This window comes from Poecilia reticulata, linkage group LG1 (genome assembly GCF_000633615.1).
Source record: "Poecilia reticulata strain Guanapo linkage group LG1, Guppy_female_1.0+MT, whole genome shotgun sequence".
In the NCBI taxonomy this organism is placed as follows: Eukaryota; Metazoa; Chordata; class Actinopteri; order Cyprinodontiformes; family Poeciliidae; genus Poecilia; species Poecilia reticulata.
This window is the reverse complement of record NC_024331.1, coordinates 31,807,790-31,821,745: the sequence shown is the minus strand read 5'-3', so window position 1 is coordinate 31,821,745 and position 13,956 is coordinate 31,807,790. Positions and strand designations below refer to the sequence as shown.

The 13,956-nt window shown below is 41.7% G+C and overlaps 1 protein-coding gene across 4 annotated transcripts in view; it reads right to left on the bottom strand.

Annotated features, from left to right (window-relative positions):
* Positions 1-252: 252 nt before the first annotated feature.
* Positions 253-13,956, bottom strand: part of lef1 (lymphoid enhancer-binding factor 1) — a 64,719-nt gene continuing 51,015 nt past the window's right edge. For 2 of the 4 annotated variants that reach the window (XM_008422581.2, XM_008422589.2), the window contains exon 10: positions 253-1,702. In XM_008422581.2, the coding sequence (XP_008420803.1) occupies positions 1,623-1,702 (80 nt within the window). In that variant the 3' untranslated portion in view covers positions 253-1,622. The remainder of the gene's footprint in view (positions 1,703-13,956) is intronic. The other 2 variants (XM_008422603.2, XM_008422596.2) reach the window with 1 other exon arrangement.

Sequence of the window (13,956 nt, the reverse complement as noted above, 5' to 3'; positions counted from 1 at the left end):
TGCTGTTCTGAAAATGTTTTAATCACAAAGCGCTTTGATAAAAATTCAAACAAACTGGTCTAGATTACAGCATGCAAGCACATTATTCCACTTTTTTATATATATTTGTAAACAAAACTGGATAAAACATGAAATTGTTAATAAGCTGATATTTTAGTACATCACCAAATATATAAATATGGTTATTTATATGTTGACCAGAAGATGGCGCCGTTTCATCAGAATTACACCAGATCAGATCCAAACACAACATTCAGATTTTTTATGTCTATCCTTTAATCAACCTTCAAATTTATACACAGTCTGTACATGAATGTTGTTTTTGTTGCTCTCCGTCTTCGAGCTTTAAAGCACGTTAAGGTTTCAGGTCTGCTCACCACACGACTCATCAGATGAGACAATGGTGCCTTTTTATTTAAAAAAAAGAACAAAAAACATGTTGAGACAATTCAAATATGACTTCCTGGGAACAAAATGCTCCTCCAAGATAACAGTGACCCGAAATATTAAAATAATAATAATAAAAAAATTAATTTGTCAAGTAATACTAAAAATAGAGCATCAAAATAAAATTTAAAAATGTTACAGAGATGGAATAAACAACATGGCTAAAAAGACCACACTATTAGCTACCAGAGAGAGAAAGACAAAAAGGTCCATTGCAATAAAAGAAAGACTGTCAAGTGCTGGAGTAAATATATATATCTGCTTCATTTGTCGTGTTTCCGAGCAATAAAATCCTGAAGTAGCCTGCAAAAATATCCAGAAAAATCCAACATATCCTGACAGTTTTTAAAAAGTACACATACCGAGCGTTTATGTTACACCGAGCCGACCCCGAGGTCACTATTTGTTACAAATAGTTATCAAAAGAAGCCGCAAGTTTCGATTTTCTGCAAGACGCTCCAACAAGAAAAATGGCTTTCTTGCGTCCAAAAGCTTATTTTCATATATACCACTATAAAAAAAACAAACAAAACAAAAATCACTAAAATATACACCGAGAAGATGAAACGAGATACAAAAACAAAAGCATTCAAAATAAAATTCAGTCTAAATAAAGCAAAGAGAGAGAGAGAGAGTCGAAATGATCCGTTTTTTTTCTTCGCATCAACTTGGTCGGACGTTTGGTGAGACGAGATGAGATTCCTCCGTCTTCCTTAGTGCAGTCTGTCGAAACAACAAAACAAAAACAAAGAGGCGTTTGGTCGGGTGGAACGGTCCCCAAAACGTTTCCAGTGAGAGGTGGGAGCGAGGGAGGGGCGAGCGAGGGCCTGATGGACTATACAAAAACGGACAGGTGACAAATAAGTTAGAATAAGTTAGTGCCGGTGGAGGAGGAGGAGGAAGAGGAGCAGGAGGAAGAGGAGGAGTCTGTGCTGCGGGTTTTCAGTGCAGAAGACAGACGGAGGGTTTGGTGCGACGGCGCTCCCGCTAAAATTCCTGATTGTCTCGTTCAGTTCAGTCTCCGGAGCGGAGGCGCCTTCAGGAGGCGAGGGAGGAGCTAAATCTGTCCCGGTGTGGCGGAGGTGAAGGTGGAGGGGCGGAGGAGGAGGAGGAAGAGGAGGAGGAGGAGGAGGGGGTCCCACTGAGAACCGGAGAGTTTTGGGTCTTCATGGAATCTAACAGGCCTCCATCTCAAGCAGAGGACCCGATGATGCTGCCTTCGCTTTGCACGTCGAAAAGCTGTTCCTCTTTCCTCCTGAGGGGAGAAAACAGAAACGCTCAACATCTGCACCACAAACTGAGATAACATGGACATTTTAAAATAAAAAAAACTTTAATTTCTAAAGAACATTTAACACCAGAAGTGGAAAATATTTCAATATCCAAAATAAACAATAATAAAAATGGATTATAAAGTCTCTGTAACCAACACTGCATTAAAAAATAAAATAAAAATCAAGTCATTCAGCTCAGACAAGGTAAACAGGCAAAAGTGGCAGGAAGTGCAGATTAACCACTTCATGTTCGTAAATGTTTGCAGCTTCTTCAGTGATATTTAAGAAGTGGTGTTATGCGTTTTCCAGGCACATGGGGCCATTTTATAGCACAATGAAGTAACTATGTTACCTTCAGCTGTTACAAAAATGCTTCATATATGAAATCTGACTTAAAATAAATTTCACTTTGCAATTTAATGCCTTGAAATTGGGCCTCTGTCTCTTTAAGAAACTCCTGCTCTTTCTGAGACTCCGCCTCCAGGAGCAACATGGCTCCTCTATTAACCCTTTAACGACGTTTTAACCAGCGCTGCTCTGGGAAGCAGCTTCTATAATGAGCTCAGCTGATGTTCACCAGGTGTTTGCTAATTGGTGCTGGCTAGTCTGAAGGAGCTGAATGGAGCCGGTGCTCTGTGAGGCAGAAGCTCTTAAACAGGAAAACTGCAGCTCTGAGGAGGAGCTTCGTCCTTGAAGCCGCCTTTAAGGACGAAGCTCCTCCTCAGAGCTGCTAGGACCAACCAGGCGTTTTCCACAGCTGAATGGTTGCCATGGAGATTAAAAGATTTCTCAAACATGCATGAAAGAATCAAAGCAACAGTCCAGGTGTGTTTCTGATGAGGGAGTAAGATAATAAAGATGGAAAACTTGATTTCGCATGAAGCTTTTAAAGTGGAGCATCTGTAACGACTAATGGTCATGCTTATTGTAATTATCAAGCGATTAGTTGATTTGTTGCTTATTGTGAAAGACTTATCGGCTGTAAAAAGTCGCTCACATTCCAGAGAGACGCGTCAGGCTGAGCCGCCTCACCCTGCAGGCGCTCACCGCCATTCCCACCGCCATTCCCACCGCCATTCCCACCGCCGTCCTCATTCCCATCCACTCCATCCATCAGCAGTTTTTTTTTTTTCTTTCTTTTTGGTTCTCAGACATTCAGCTGACTGAACGGAGCGGCGAGCCACGCTCTGAACTCCAGAGGAGGTCAGAGGTCGGCGACAGGAAGTGGGCCGGCCCGGCTTTGATGACCCAGCTGGCAGCACTTCTCCGTTTCAGCCGAGCGGCTTCTGGCTGACATTTCAGCTCCGGCTGCAGGTGGGCGAGCGGCGGGGAAACAGAAAAAAGAAATCCGGCATTTTTCCCTCAATGCCCACATTATGCATTTATAACCGTAGAAATAAAAGGTGCAACCTCAAACGTAACTGGCCTCTGACAGTTCCCAGTCCGTTCTTGGCAGGCTGGACTGGTTTTACAGCTAATACTCAGCTATTAGGAGAGCAGTTCTCCCTTAATGTGAGAAAGGTTCTCATTTTTTAACACCTCTTCTTCCTTGATCCTCCCTGAACTTTTATGGCTAAATTCACACAGCAGGACTTGATGTTCAGTTCAGATTTTTGGCTAAAATCAATTTTGTTTTTGTGTGTTTTGAATGGCTGTTTATACCAATTAAACACAACCGCAATCAGACCTCAGAGAACAATTTACGACCCCTAAAGCAACAAACATGAGCAGAAGAAGAACGTTGACGTCACTCAGCAGAGCTCCGTTTACACAAGCAGTAATGGACGCCGCCGTCTGCGGATCGATTTTAAAGCTGTTGAGCGCCGGGATAAAATCCTAAGACGAATTAAGCTAATAAAAATAAAGATAAAAAGAAAGAACGGCTAATAGCTACGGCCTGCAGGCAGCTTCTGCAGAACTCAGTGGTGGGGTCGGGGTGTGATGCTTCACTGGCGCAAACTTCTTTCACAATTTCAGAATTACAACTTTCAACCATTATTTACCTTGTCTGGTTTATTCTGGTACAGAATCATGATGCATGTCTCACGTTTTATGCAACGAAAAAGTTGGATAAAACATGACGGTTCAGACTGCAGACGCTTTGAAAAGTATCGGATACGTATCCGATTTAGTTCCACATATGAACGTGGCAGAAAATCAGATTTTGCTTTGGGTGAAAAGATCATAATGTTCAAAGTGCTGTGTAAAAGTCAAACAGGTCGCATACGGGCAAAACAACAAGTTCTTCCTCTGGCCATAAATATCCAGGTGAAGAAGCTGGAATCAAACATGCAACTTTCCGATTGCAAGGCAACTACACTTCCCTGTGAGCTCCCTCTACTGGTCAGGCAAAGAGTTAGCGCCAACCAAAGACGCTAAGCGAGCGCTGGAAGGTAACTACAGCCGCATATCATCAGCATAGAAACGAACGTCTTGACAAGACAAAGCTTCTGAAAAGTGGAATAAAGGGAAATTTTGTTTTGTTCAAATTAAAAAATACTCTTGATTCCAAAGGGAAATTCAATAATTTTTGTAACAAAATAGAAAAGTATGAAAAATATTTACCAAAATCTGTCCAACTACACATCATCCAAAACAAGAAGGAAAAAAACAAGAAGGAACCAGAAAAAATATTGATCTCTAGAAAGCCAGGAATGAAGTTTTGAAAAAGAAAAAAATATAAATGAAAGTCCAGAGCTACTCCAACATGCTGCCGCCCTGAGCGGCGCAATTCTAAAAAACATATCTGGAAAATGTTTTTAAAAAGGTTTTAAAATTGGACCAATGCTATAAATAACTCCTTCGGTGACAAACTGCTGCATCCGATGTGCACAAAGTAGAGTTACAGTAGATCCTTCCTCCCAGCTGTTGGACTCTATAACCATCACTGCTCCCAACAAACTCAGCAAATGTTTGAATCCCTGCTGGATCTTCGGACAATTTTATCTAAAGAAAGCAAACCCACAGCCAGTGAGCATGTTGGTCTTTTTGTGAAGAGCAGCTTTGGAAACGAAGCTGCTCTTCGTTTCCACTCTGCATCAAGATAAACCAGTTGCTTAACATGCATGCACACCAGCTCCGTTTAGTCCGCTTCAATCAAACTCCAGTCCGTTTGTATAGAAAGTTTGGTTTGACCTGCCTTCAAACTTCGGTCTCTGTTCGGTTAAAATAACTGATGTGCTTCGAATGCATATGTAAACGACAAGCGGACCAAAGACTGCACAATAGCAGGAAGTAGACTACAGCACAGGGCATTCTGGGTAAATACAACCTAAACAAATGTCAAAGTCTATTGCTAGCGGGAGAAAATCCTACAACAGCTCAAATCTAACGCTACTCCATTTTTTTCCAGTCGTTTTCTACAGTGGTTCTTGCTGCGGCGCCCCCACAGGCGAGGAGGGGAACAGGTTTTTCAAAGGTTGTGTTTCATTTGACACAGTGCAGGTGAAAGCAAACCACAGCAGCTGGAAATGTAACAAATCAAATGAGTCTATAGGACTATCAGGTGTAAAAACAGCCTGAGTTTCATGACCTAAATCTGATCCAACAAACATCTGAAGCTTTATCCAAACTGCCCCCCCTTCCTCACTGGGAAATTGTTTGTCAGCCGGTTCTTTTCCCCCTCTGTGATCTGGGCTAACGTACCAGAGTTTGCTTCAGCTATTGACAAGCTACAAGGGAGAGTTATTTTAGACCAGAGAGGCATCAAATAGAATCTGTGATCAAAGTGGAGAGGCAGAGACAGAGGTGGGCAGACGCCTCCTGCGACTCAAACGATGTCTGAACGGTGAGGAGGAGCGGAAAAAAAAGCAGCCATATTAGTTTGTTTCTCCCTTGTGGCAAAGGAGAGCAGTCAGCAGAGTCCTGCAACGTGAAGCCCTAAAACACACACGCAAACAGACTGCTTCCCCACATGCGGATAAAAGGGAGCGGGACAGAGGAGCGCTGACCCCGGAGCTGCGCGCGGAAAGACAGGGAGAGAGATCTCCTGTCGCTTTTATTTACCTCCGCCGCCCTCCGTCTTTTCATCCCAGGATCTGAAGGCAGGCCCGCGCCCGGCCCTGCACCCAGTTTCCTGGGGAGCCTTTTTCCTTCCCCCACGGCAGACATGAAAAGCACCGGCCTTCCTGCCTGGGGAAGAGTCCCCAGGCTCCGGGCCACTTCGTTTGAAAAGAGGAATCTAAAAAAAAGTGGCAGCGGTTGCAGCAGGGCTGGTTGTTGCCCAAAACAAATGATGATAAATTATCCCAGAAGTTATCACGATAAACGACAATATTCTCAAAGATCAGTAAAATTTAAACACTGGAACTGTGTTAAATATCCAAAATAAACAAACAAAATAACAAATAAAATGAATTATGACGTTTCTCTAAACAAGGCCAAACCAAAGCACCAGACTTTTACCAGTTTGTTTTTGGTAGAAAGAGAAAAATAATAAATCTTTCCAATGGAAATCATTGAGCTTGTTTTAATTCATCATGCAACTAATTAATTTGTTACAAAAGACCTAAAAAATTGGACTTTACCTTCTAAAATTTATGCAAATCCACACATAACCTAAACTTAAAAATGTTAGTATGTTCAAGCTGCACATCTTAAGTTTACACAACTCGACTAATTTGATCATTTTAAGTCGTAATGACATATTAGTACACATAACTCTACTGTAAAATCCAATTAATTCTCCTTACTTTAAATTTCATTAAAATATCTCATTTATTCAATCTGACTATGTTGGAATTACATTTACTTAATTTTTTTAACTTGAAACTTTACATAAAAAGGAAACCATTTGATTTTATTTAATTCTGCTCAACAGGAAGCAGAGGGCAGTTTGTTCAGTTTTCATGTGTGGAATCATAAAAAGCTGCTGGTTTTAGATTATTAATCATAACTACTGCCCTGCATTGTCAAACTGTTGGCATTAATATGTTTCTAGTGTCTGTTTTTATTACCGTTATTATTATTGAAACTAATTTTTCTGCCAAATAAAACGATGGTTTAGTTGCTGCAATGCATTATGGGATACCTCACTGGCCAATCCCAACTGTCTCACAACCTTTAAAACATTTTTACGTCTGAAGACTCAACTTCTTCAAATCAAAGCCTTATAAGTTGAATCCACTTAATTTATTCAATTAGCATCAGCTCAGTAGCTCAGTAAACTGAAAATCTAAACTTATATTCCCTCCTTTTTTTCAGTTAAAAACAACGCAACAATTTACAGTGCAGGCTGGGATTCAGGAGCAACTTGACCCTTCCTCACCTCCCTCCTCTTCCTCCGTCTGCATTAGAGCTGAAGAATGCTCGCTGGAATCCGGATTTTTTTCTCTCTTTTTTTTTGCAGGAAATGAAACGCTCCTCTGTTTGAGGGCGAGCGAAGCCTCACCCCATCGTCCCCCCTCCGCCTTTACGCGGCGGGCGGATGGAGGGATGGAGGGACGGGGGAGGAAGGAGTCTCCCCCGGCGTTTGAAGTGTGGGAGGTTAAGATAACTGCCACAGCCTCGTGCCTCAATCGCTGCTTTCACCTCGCCGGCCAAATCAAAGCACCCACAGCTGCCCCCCCCACCCCACCGGCCCCCCACCCGCCCCTCCTCCACCCAGAGCGATGGGGTTTTTCTGTTTGGAGCCATTAAAAAGAAAAACACAGCCGACAAATTACTCTAAAAATAAGCCGAGTGCGGAGAGGTGCGAGGAGCAGAAGGTGCAGCGGAGAGAGGAAGTGGGGAGACTTCATGCCTGAGAGGCCTTTCCACAAGTTACAGCCCGGCTCTCATTGCTTTACATTTCACTTTCAAGTAATCCTCTAAAAACCACTTGATCATTAGTTCTTCAGGCTTTCTGACGATCTTTCAAAGGTTGTCTGTGGACTTTGCTGCTGTTTTCGCTCCAAGGTTCCTAAAGTCTGGAAAAGTGTGAAAATTGATTCAAGTTTTGTCCAAGTGTGGAAGAGCATCCATCCATCTGTCTGTCCGCCTTTCTGTCCGTTTATCCAAACTTCCCTCTGTGCATCCATCGGCTTATTCCCTCCATCCATATGCATCTGTCCGGTCATCCTTCCATTTTTACCGTTTCTAGTTTTACCAATTTGACATCAAGCTCAAAATGTGGCTACATTTTGAAGTTTAGCCCTTTCAAGAGGAGAAATTTTTTGTTTTAAAACTGGCCTGTAGGGGGCAGCAGCGCCCCCAGCTGCATCAGTAGAAGAACAGAAACCGCTAACTTAAAAGTTAGCTGCACTAACCCTAAACCCCTAGTCAATAATATTACTTCCAGTAATGCTAAACCAACAAGGTATTTAGCGGATGCTAGTGCTAAAGCATTAGCTGCTTAATTATCAAGCCTAGCAGTTTGTCCATGTAAGTGTTTTGTTTTTCTACATTATTTGTTTGTTGTGAACTAATGCTCAGTAAGCATTAGTTCTGCTAACAATAAAGTGCTAAACTAACATGGTATTTAGCAGAAGCTAATGCTAAAGCGCTAACTTGTATTGAAATTATATCTGCGCTTGAAAGACTAGAACCTTCAAGCAACAATTTGACAAATTAACGTCTGCAGAGTGGTGAAGTAAAAGGGTAAACGGATCCAAAGCTTCATCTTTATACTGAATTATTAGGCAACCAGGAGATTCTTCAATAAATTCAAGTGTTTTTACACTGTAGAGTTTGAATCTAGGAAAATGTGTCAAAATCTCGACACTCAAGAACTTTCACACTTAGAAATACATTCCTCCTCATTTCCTCCATTTGTCCTGAGAAACTTTCCCTCCAAATGTCAAAAACACGACCAACATGTTGCTAAACTTCAGCTGGACTTCCTGCTTCATTTCTAATCCACTGACGGCGTTAAAAAAACAAAACAACAAAACAAAAAAACAGCTCTGCTTTCCCAAATGAAGTGCAGAAGAGGGAGAGACATGAGGAAGGAGAGCTGATCACCGCAGGGCAGAGGAGGGTGAGGTCTGATTGTGGTTAGCAGCGGGGGAACGGGGCTGGTACAGTCACCAAAAACCCAAAACCTCAGGCATGCGTGGGCGAGACTCGCAGCGCAGCGAGGAGGGGCGAGGGGGGTCAGTGGGAGCCATCGCCCACATCTGAGGGAACGTCGCTGGGGGCCCGAGCAGCTGAAGTCTGGCCCCGTGCCCCCGCACAGCTCCGTCTGAGAGGAGGCGGCGCGATCAAAGAGCCGGCACAATGGCCGCCTCCTCTGCTGCGGTGGCGCTTCAAAGGGACGCGGCTGCCGCTCACATCCAGCACCGGGACAGAGGAGAGGGCAGGAAAACCTCAGCGGGGAAAATGAGGCAGAAAATGAGTGAAAGAAGAGCCGGGCTCAGGTTCCGCCTCCCCAAAAGCAAACAAACCCGAAACATCACAGAAACACAGAGGCTTCATCCTCTGATAACATCTCATGGAGTCAAACCTCCTTTAAAACGCGACGTTGTTTATGCAACACCTTTCAGCAGAGGCTACTCAACGTGCTTCAACAGAGACGGTTGAACGATAAATTAAAACAAGCTCAATAATTTCCATGATTTACCGGTTTTCTCTTCTCTCTCTCTAAATACCACAAACTGAATAAAGTCTTCAGTCTGGAGTTTTGGTCTCAACTCTAAGGAAACTTTGGGTAACATTTTATCTGAAGGAATGTGCATAAACATGACATAACACCTGTCATTAAAGGATGAATGTTTAGGTAAATAATGACACTCTATGGGAAAGTTGCACTAAATGTTGCATTAAAATGATTATTTACTGAATAATCACGACAACCATAAACATATGAAGATTCCTCAATGTTTATGACATGTCAGACTTATGCACACCCCTTCAGATACATTATTACCCAAAGTTGTTTACAGAGACTCCACAATTTATGTCGTCATTCTGTTTTAATTCAAAATGTCTTGTCCAGTGGCAATATTAAATTTTCATTTAATATTCTTAGAAAATGTCTTCTTGCATTATTATGCCAATACCATTATATCGCTCAAAGATTATCTCTAAATAATATTATTGTTTATCGCAATAACTTCTGGGACAATTTATCGTCCAGCAAAATTTGTTATTGTGACAGAGGTCAGAGATGCGAATCTTTCAGTGTATTTGATTTTAATGTTGATTTTTAGATTTACGATTCAATTCAGAAACAACTTTTCTGTTATGAGGCTGAAGAGGAAAAGACAGTAGCTGCGTTTCCATTAAACATATAATTGAGCAATTTGACATTCAGAAAGTAAATTTGCTAGGTGACGGGCGGAACTCCTGCGGTTGCTAGGTGACGGGCGGAACTCCTGCGGTTGCTAGGTGACGGGCAGTGCTTGTTGATTTGTGACTTTACATTCAGAAGGTTTTTGAAACTGCTCATTTTCCAGACACCAAAAAATATTGACGTAATGCTAAAAATCAGCTGGGTGATTTTTTTTTAAGTGCTTGGACTCATTTTAGAACCCATAAAAGCCCAAATAAAAGTACAAAAACACGCAAAAAAAAAAAAAAAAAAGGGAATTTTTTTAACCATTTGATGTATTTCTAAGAGTGCTGTGTGGGAACATCCCAAAGGGATTAATAAAGTCCGTCTGTCTGTCTGTCTATAAGCTTGGGTTTAGAAGGCTGCAGCAGCCCTGGAGTTAGAGTGGGGGAACGGGAGGAAGAGGAAGTGGAGAAGACATGACAAAAAGCAACGCGGCCGGACCCTCAGAGTTCCTGCAGCTGGCCCAGCCTCAGCACAATGGGTCCGTGACTCAACCAAAACAACTCCTGCGCTCCAGTCTAAACAACCCCACCAGCCGGGTTCCCCCCCTCGGAGCGTCAAAAAGGGGCCGGGACGCAGTGGAGTGAGAGATCCTCTAACTTTAATTACACCAACCGAGTGCTAAGAGGGGCGTTTTGCTCAACAGAGCATGCTTTGTAAGAGGTGGGAGGGGGGAGGCGACATTTCCGATTCCATTTCCTACCTCCAGAAACATTAGCCGAGGTGTTGCTCCGTTTAGAGTCCAAATTTCCACCTCCTACATCCAGCTTTCCCACATTCCAGCCAGTTTGGAAAGAAAACATCCTCTCGTTTTGCATTTGCTGCAAAAGTGGTTTTTTATCCTTTCCCAATTAGGTGGGGTCACTAATAAGGCAGGGTGTGGAGGCACTGGGCTGTGCCGCCGCGGCCCAGAGGCTCAGCGTCAGATTCAAACGGCAGACGCCAAAAATCGCCTAATTGCAGCTGGAGAGTGTGTGTGTGTGTGTGTGTTGGGATGAGGTTCTGAGAGAAAAACGATGAGAGGAAACAAATAACAGGACAAAATTTGGCAACGGGGACCAGAGGATGAGTGGCTGAACTCTGGGATTTTCTGTTTTCCTTTTGGCCCGTTTCTCTGAACACACGCTCGCCTCCGTCCTCCTCTTTTCTCATCAAAGACGTTTGACAGCTGACTTCTGGCTGCTCACATCAGACGACGACGGAGCGCAGGGGAGGGGCCGCTGAAGCCAGAACAACACTTTCATTATATTTTCCGGAGCAGGAAAACTGGCCGTTAATTGCAGAGGTTTTTTCCGTCTTTTAAAAAAAAAAAAAACATCCTGAATGAAACTGAAAACAAGTGAAGAATCACATCTTCTGCAGCTCCGCACTGCAAAAACAATAAACTTGGCCAAGTATTTTTGTCTAGTTTCTTACTCACTTGAAATATGTCAAAAGAATTTACGAGTAACTTTTTACCAAGATATAGGAGTTTGGTTTAAGTAAATAATTCCTTAATATTAATAAAAAGGTACTAAAAACAACCGAATCACCCAGCTGGTTTTTGATGTCTGGAAAATGAGCCGCTTCAAAAACCTCCAGAATGAAACGTCACGAATCAGCAGGCACCGCGCCGTTACCTAGCAACCCCAGCAGGTTTACTGGTGTATGAGCTGTACAATGGCTGCTGGAAAAGTCACACTGCAAAAACACAAAATCTGACCAAGTATTTTTGGTCTAGTTTCTATTACACATGCCTGAATACACTTGGAATAAGATAAAACTAACTTTTCAGCAACTTATTAAAAAAGTTATTACAAGATTATCTCACTTATAACATGGGGAAAATGTTTTGTTACAAGTGAAATAATCTGCTGGTGGAACAAAAGCTTTTTTTTTTATCAGTAATAAGGAATTATTTACCTAAAACAAGCTCCTGTATGTTTCTGAAATGTTACTTGTAAGTTAATTTTGTCTTTTTTCCAAGTGTATTCAGATATCTACACTAGAAACTAGACAAAAATACTTGGTAAGGTTTTGTGTTTTTGCAGTGCTTGGTGCTCTAAAAAGCCGGCTTTGTTAGGTGTGCGAGTGTGATAAAGTGAGCAGCAGCTGAAATGAGGGGGAAAGCCTGCAGGCCGTGCTGATAACTATCGCAGAGGCTGGGAATCAGCGGCTGACTCAGACAAAAGGCTAACAGCGCGGAGGAACGGATTCCAGCGACAGAAAAACAAGGTGACAGAGAAACCGGGTTATCGTGAGAAAAAGAGACATCGAGGCATGAAAAACCGTCTGAAACAGAAAAAACACAGCAGACCAGAAAACATGAAGATATTCCCAAATATCAAGGAGGTTTTTTCCTAATCCTAAAACGGGATTTATATGGAAGAGGATTAGAGCCACTAAAAAAAAATACAGATTCTGACTTTAATCAGCTGCATAAAAAGAAATTAATGAAAAAAAATCACTTAAATCTAACATCCTTCCTTCCTCAAGAAAGTTAATTCTCCTTCAGGTACCAAGCTGCATTAAAGTTGAAATTCTGAGATTAAAACAAGAATTGTTAGATTAGGTAAAAAAATAAAAAAAAGTCAGGATTCTAAGATTAAAGTGAGAATTTTGAGATTCCAGTGGGAATTATAAAAATATAAAGAAAGTAGGTAACACACTCAGTCTATTCTCTGAGTGGGGAACATCTACTCTACATGAGGTGCCAACTCCCCACTGACTGCTGCATGCATATAAGCAATAGAAAACTTACTCGGGGGACAAATAGAAAGGCTATTTACTTGTGTAGCCCCTGTTTTAATGCCGCCCTGGGCAATTTCCAACACGTCCCACATCAGGTTCATAATGTTGTTAAGACACGAAGGGTTTAGGAGCTGGAGAGTACGAGCAGCAATTTCTACACTTTTACATGGAGACACATTGATCAGAAAGAATAAGAATATACTGCAGGTTATTTAAGGTTATTAATGCAAGAAAACTGGAGAAATTAGAAGATTATCCCAGATTATGAATCAAAGCACAAATCGGTAGCGGTTATGTGAGAACTATTCAAATCAAAAGTGCATCAAGCTGCATGTTGATGCGTTTATTTACTGAAAACAGTTCTTAGTTTTCATTTATGTAACAAAGACAAACCACTTTTAAAGCTCGCATTGCACAAAATCTCTACCTTCAAGAACAAAGACATTTAAAGTTCAAAGAAAAACCTTTAAAAAAACTCTACCAACTATTGACGAGTAGTCAAGATAACAGATATACCTGCAGCATAAATTGTCCCAGAAGATGTTTTGATAAACAATAATATTGTTTTCAAGCGATATAATTATAATGGCAAAATAGTCCCAGAACGTATTCTCAAAGATCAATAACCTTTAAATTCTAATGAATATTTAATACTGGAATTCGAAAACATTTTAAAATCCAAAATAAACAAAACAACAAATGACAGTAATTATGAAAAAAAGGGTCTAGCTGAGACCACAACGCCAGACTGAAGACTTTTATCGTCCAGTTTCTGGTAGAAAGAGAGGAAAACATTAAACTGAGTTTGTTTTAGCTTTTAGGCGATCAATTGATTTATTGCTTATTGAGAAAGGCCTATTGATCGGGCTGCATGGGAGCAAAACAAAAAACTCTGGAGGTGGTTTTAAACACATTTCTCTAAACTCAACTTGCACATTTTCGTCTCTATCTTCTGACTGTAATAAAGAAAGAAAATGTCGGGAGCTTAATTGAAGAATCAATTAAAGTAACAACAACGTTTCTCCTCGACTGCTCAAACAGAGAGAGAGACAGATGGGGCGGATGAAAAGAAACAGACAAACGAGTTCATTTAAAGATGTTTTTTGGCATCTACAGCAGGCGAACCTCAATCCAGCTCTCTGGGATCTGCATAAATTGAGGGCTTGGGGAGTTGTGGCAGTATCCCCGGTATTATGCATATTAGTTTAAGGCTGTCACTGAGAATCAGCCGGGGTGTCCATCCCGCCGCGGCTA